General features: G+C 35.9%; 1 protein-coding gene across 1 annotated transcript; it reads left to right on the top strand.

The window, feature by feature from the left end:
* Positions 1–530: 530 nt before the first annotated feature.
* Positions 531–3,487, top strand: LOC127791432 (uncharacterized). The gene is made up of 2 exons (XM_052321307.1): positions 531–978; positions 3,178–3,487. The coding sequence occupies exons 1-2, from the start codon at positions 655–657 to the stop codon at positions 3,346–3,348; spliced, it is 495 nt and encodes a 164-aa protein (XP_052177267.1). The 5' UTR covers positions 531–654; the 3' UTR covers positions 3,349–3,487.
* The last annotated feature ends 294 nt before the right edge of the window (positions 3,488–3,781 follow it).

Below are 3,781 nucleotides of genomic sequence, written 5' to 3'. Positions count from 1 at the left end.
CGTGGAGTGGATCTCAGCCCTTGGTTTGGAGCTAGTGAACACCATCAATTGATCCAACGGTTGCAATTTTGACCAAATTAAGGATCACCAATTTTTATGAAAATGGACAAGTATCTAACAAATTTAATTAATTTGATATGATTATAAATTAAGAAAAAGATGAACTCATGTCTTGTAGTTTTATTAAAATAATATTAAATAGAGAAGATAAGAATACATAATTTATTTAATAAAAAAATATTATATAACTGATATATCATATTAATTATGACTCTTAGTATTATTTTTAAATATTTTTTAAAAATATATTATATGTAGGGTGACTTGTATAATACACTATTATTAGTTATTTTATTTCTTAAATTTGATTGATAATGCTATACAAAGGTCTAAACCAAAACATATCACTAAACTTAGTTTTCAGTTTAACTAAGGCAGACGTGAAGGGAGACACGAGTAACTTTCTCATTGGGTGTAAGTGAAATTTCAAATATCAACAAGTCTCTCTCTATTTTCTACTATTTACGTATGTCCCCACTCGGTTGCCCGTTCAACGTTCCAAGATCCCCTTTTTCGTTATTCTGGAAACCGGCAGCAGAGTAATACACGCACACAGACAGAGACAGAAAGAGGGAGAAAGAGAGAGAGGAGGAAATGGGTGCTTTCTCGAAGCTGATAGACGCAATGCTGTTCCTGTTCTTCACGGTGGTCGCCGTCGTGGCGCCGCTCATCGACGCCCAAACGTGCCTTCCGGCCGACCTCTTCCCCGACGTTCTCGTCCAACTCAAAGTCTGGTACATACGCGATTATGGCGATTATTTGGTGGCTGAGAAGCCCAATTTCTTCGTAGGTCTCGTGTGGCTCGAGCTGCTGTTCCAGTGGCCCCTCGCCCTGGCCAATCTCTACGCCATATTGGCCTCCAAGTCTTGGTTCCCCACCACCTGTTTGATCTATGGCGTCTCCACATTCACTTCCATGGTATTATCTTTCTTTCTTTTTTCCTGCTCTGTCTGGTTCGTGGGTAAATGAGTGTCGATTTATTATTATTATTATTATTATTATTATTATTATTATTATTATTATTATTATTATTTTTGTGTTGCATGCTATCATCTTTGGAAATTTGGGTTATATTGATAAAAAATCTTGGTATTGGGTTTAACTTGATAGTTGTGCAAATGATGGGAGGTAACAAGTTATCTTGCAGTTGCTTTTTTTCTTTGTTAATGTTTTCTTTTTCTTTTGATTTGACCGTCTATATGCATTTGTTAGTGTGTTTGTCATTATTCAAGAGGGGGAAAAAGAAGAAGAAAAAGGGTTGGCCGTTTTAGTTTTTTTCTTTCGAAATTATTTTTACATTGATTTTATTCCCTTTTTGGATTGTGATTGTACGCATGATGTATCTTTTTATGTACATTTACTTCCATTGTTGTAGAAAAAGAAAAATGAAGCCTATCCTTTGAGTTGAAGCAAAAGAATTATAACTCGTGAAGGCAAGAGATAACATTTGATGTATTCTTGGGCAACCTACAATGGCGTGGTCTAGCATTATTCTCTACAATGGCGTATAGTCAATTCATGTCATTAGAGTTAAACGTGAAATTTAATGAGGTTTAATACCTTAAAACTTTAAAAAGATAATCTTCTTTCCCAGGATGACTAAAACAGTTGCAGGAGCATGGCTAGGTGCAGTTATTCCGGTGGCTAGTAAAGTTGGTTCACATACTTTGGAGGTGGAGGAGCATTCCCTGTATCATGTTTGAGCTCATAGAATCATTCTAATGGATCCTGATTGCGAGGAGATTGAGCTGTCCTTTCAAGTTTGAGAATGATTGATTTATGAGGAAAAGTTTCTGGTGTGATTGAACTATCATGCGCTCAAATTTTTACGAGTTAATGCAATTGCAAGTCAAGTTGAAAACATGCATAATGGCTCAAAGTAGTTGTTCCTGTAATTCCACATCACGTGTTTCTTAGTTGAACTGGTTTAGGTTTAAGTTAAGAGAATGATAGCTTGAATAAGATGAGGTGTCATACCAGTAGTAGCTAAATACCTCTTAGATGATTTCATAATTGAAAGTTGCTTGATTTGCTCCTCTAAAATGATTTCTTCATCCTTCATTTGGCGTTAGTTAATGATGTGGCCTGAAATGAAACGCTAGTAAATAAGGGAGAAACAGCATGGTTGAAGAAGAGCAAATTGGCACGTGAGAAGCGTAGAACGTGAAAGCCGGCAGTAACAACAGAGTGGTAGAGAGCAGCAGCAATAAAGCATCTGAAGAATAGCAGCAGTTGGAACCAGAAAAGCTGCCGCAGCAGATGGATGTGATGTTATCCGAGGAGGAAGAAGCATAGAGAAGATGAGATAAGAAAAGGGGAAGGAGGGAGGAATATTAGATAAGAAGAGAGAGAAGAAATGCAGAAGACACTACAAATTTAAGAGGAAAGAAGCAACACGAAAGATTTAAGACAGAAAGAAGAGAGGTTTGAAAAAGCAGACTACTCCCTGGAAATAAATAGAAAGAGGAGAACATGTGAATTAATAAAGATGGAGAAGAAATCTAGAAGGAGAAAGAAATATAGAGAAGAAATAAGATAGAAAAAGTAAGACAAGGAGGAGGGGCTGGAGAAAGAGTAAAGTTCTTCAAGCTCCAAATATTTAACTTCTATTCATTGTCATTCTCATAATTTTGTTTTGCATGAACATGTCATATTTATTGGCTTGAAAAACTAGTAAAACTCTTTCAAAACTGATTATTGGATATACTAATCATATTGGGTAAATTGTGTATATTATCTGTCATGCAATTCTAAAACTAATCTTACCTGCTAAATTCGATCACATAATCTATTAGAAGTTCAAATAAAAACAAAATACATCAAGACATAACCAAACATTCCTAATCACGTAAAGTAGTAACTTTATTTGTGGGTTGGATTGATGTTTTGACAGCATCAGTTTGATAACTCTTACACGAATATAGATGAACTTCGGAGTTAGCTTTCCTTTCTCGCACCAAGATTATTCCAATCCAAACTTGAATGCTTTTAATTCGTATGGTGTTATAGTCGATTTGCTTTGAAAGATTGGATGCTTATCAAGCAAAAAAACTGGAGAAGTTATCGGTAATTTTCTTTTTCCTCCAAGCATCTTTTTTAACTTCTTTACAATGCCAGGTTGCTATATTAGCAGAAATGATAAATTCCGGCAGGGCTTCAGATAAACTGTTGATGATGTACACCCCTTTCATTGGCCTTGCCGTTTTAGCGATTTTGCGAGGCCTAACACACTCTGGCAAGATTGCGACATCTGGCGGACATAGATTGAGTAAGAAAAAACGGGTTTGAGATCTTTCAACTTTGGGGTTAAGTTTTGTAATTCTTAGTCCCATTTCAAGGCATTTTGATTCCATCGGCAGTTGGCTGAGGTTCTTCATGCACTCACTAAAATTAAGTCTACTTTATGAATGATCTTTGCTTTGGCCCAGTATGAAATTGAAGAGAAACGAGTTCTTAAAATGCTATTTTATGAAGAGATTAATGGTATACTTTCACTGACAACAAATTTCTTGATGATGCCCAGTAAATATGAGCGATGTGAGCTGAATTGATGCCCAGTGATGAACCAAAATTGACACCAGGTTGAACCAGAGATCGATAATTTGATAAAGTTTAGGCTTTTTGAAAATAAATTTGGGCCCAATTTGTAATAAAATTGGGCTTGGCCCAAATTGGGTTTGTTTTAGTTACTAAATTGAAATAGGAATTGGGTAACCATTGG

Source organism: Diospyros lotus, chromosome 15 (genome assembly GCF_014633365.1).
Source record: "Diospyros lotus cultivar Yz01 chromosome 15, ASM1463336v1, whole genome shotgun sequence".
Lineage (NCBI taxonomy): Eukaryota > Viridiplantae > Streptophyta > Magnoliopsida > Ericales > Ebenaceae > Diospyros > Diospyros lotus.
Note: the sequence above shows the minus strand (reverse complement) of the source record. Positions and strands in the feature narration are given on the sequence as shown.

What these genes read in the sequence shown, in the direction of transcription:
- LOC127791432 (XM_052321307.1), top strand. Translation starts at nt 655, where the DNA reads ATGGGTGCTTTCTCGAAGCTGATAGACGCAATGCTGTTCCTGTTCTTC. An exon ending in TCTCCACATTCACTTCCATG is followed by an intron (nt 979 to 3,177) that starts GTATTATCTTTC and finishes TTACAATGCCAG; the next exon opens with GTTGCTATATTAGCAGAAAT.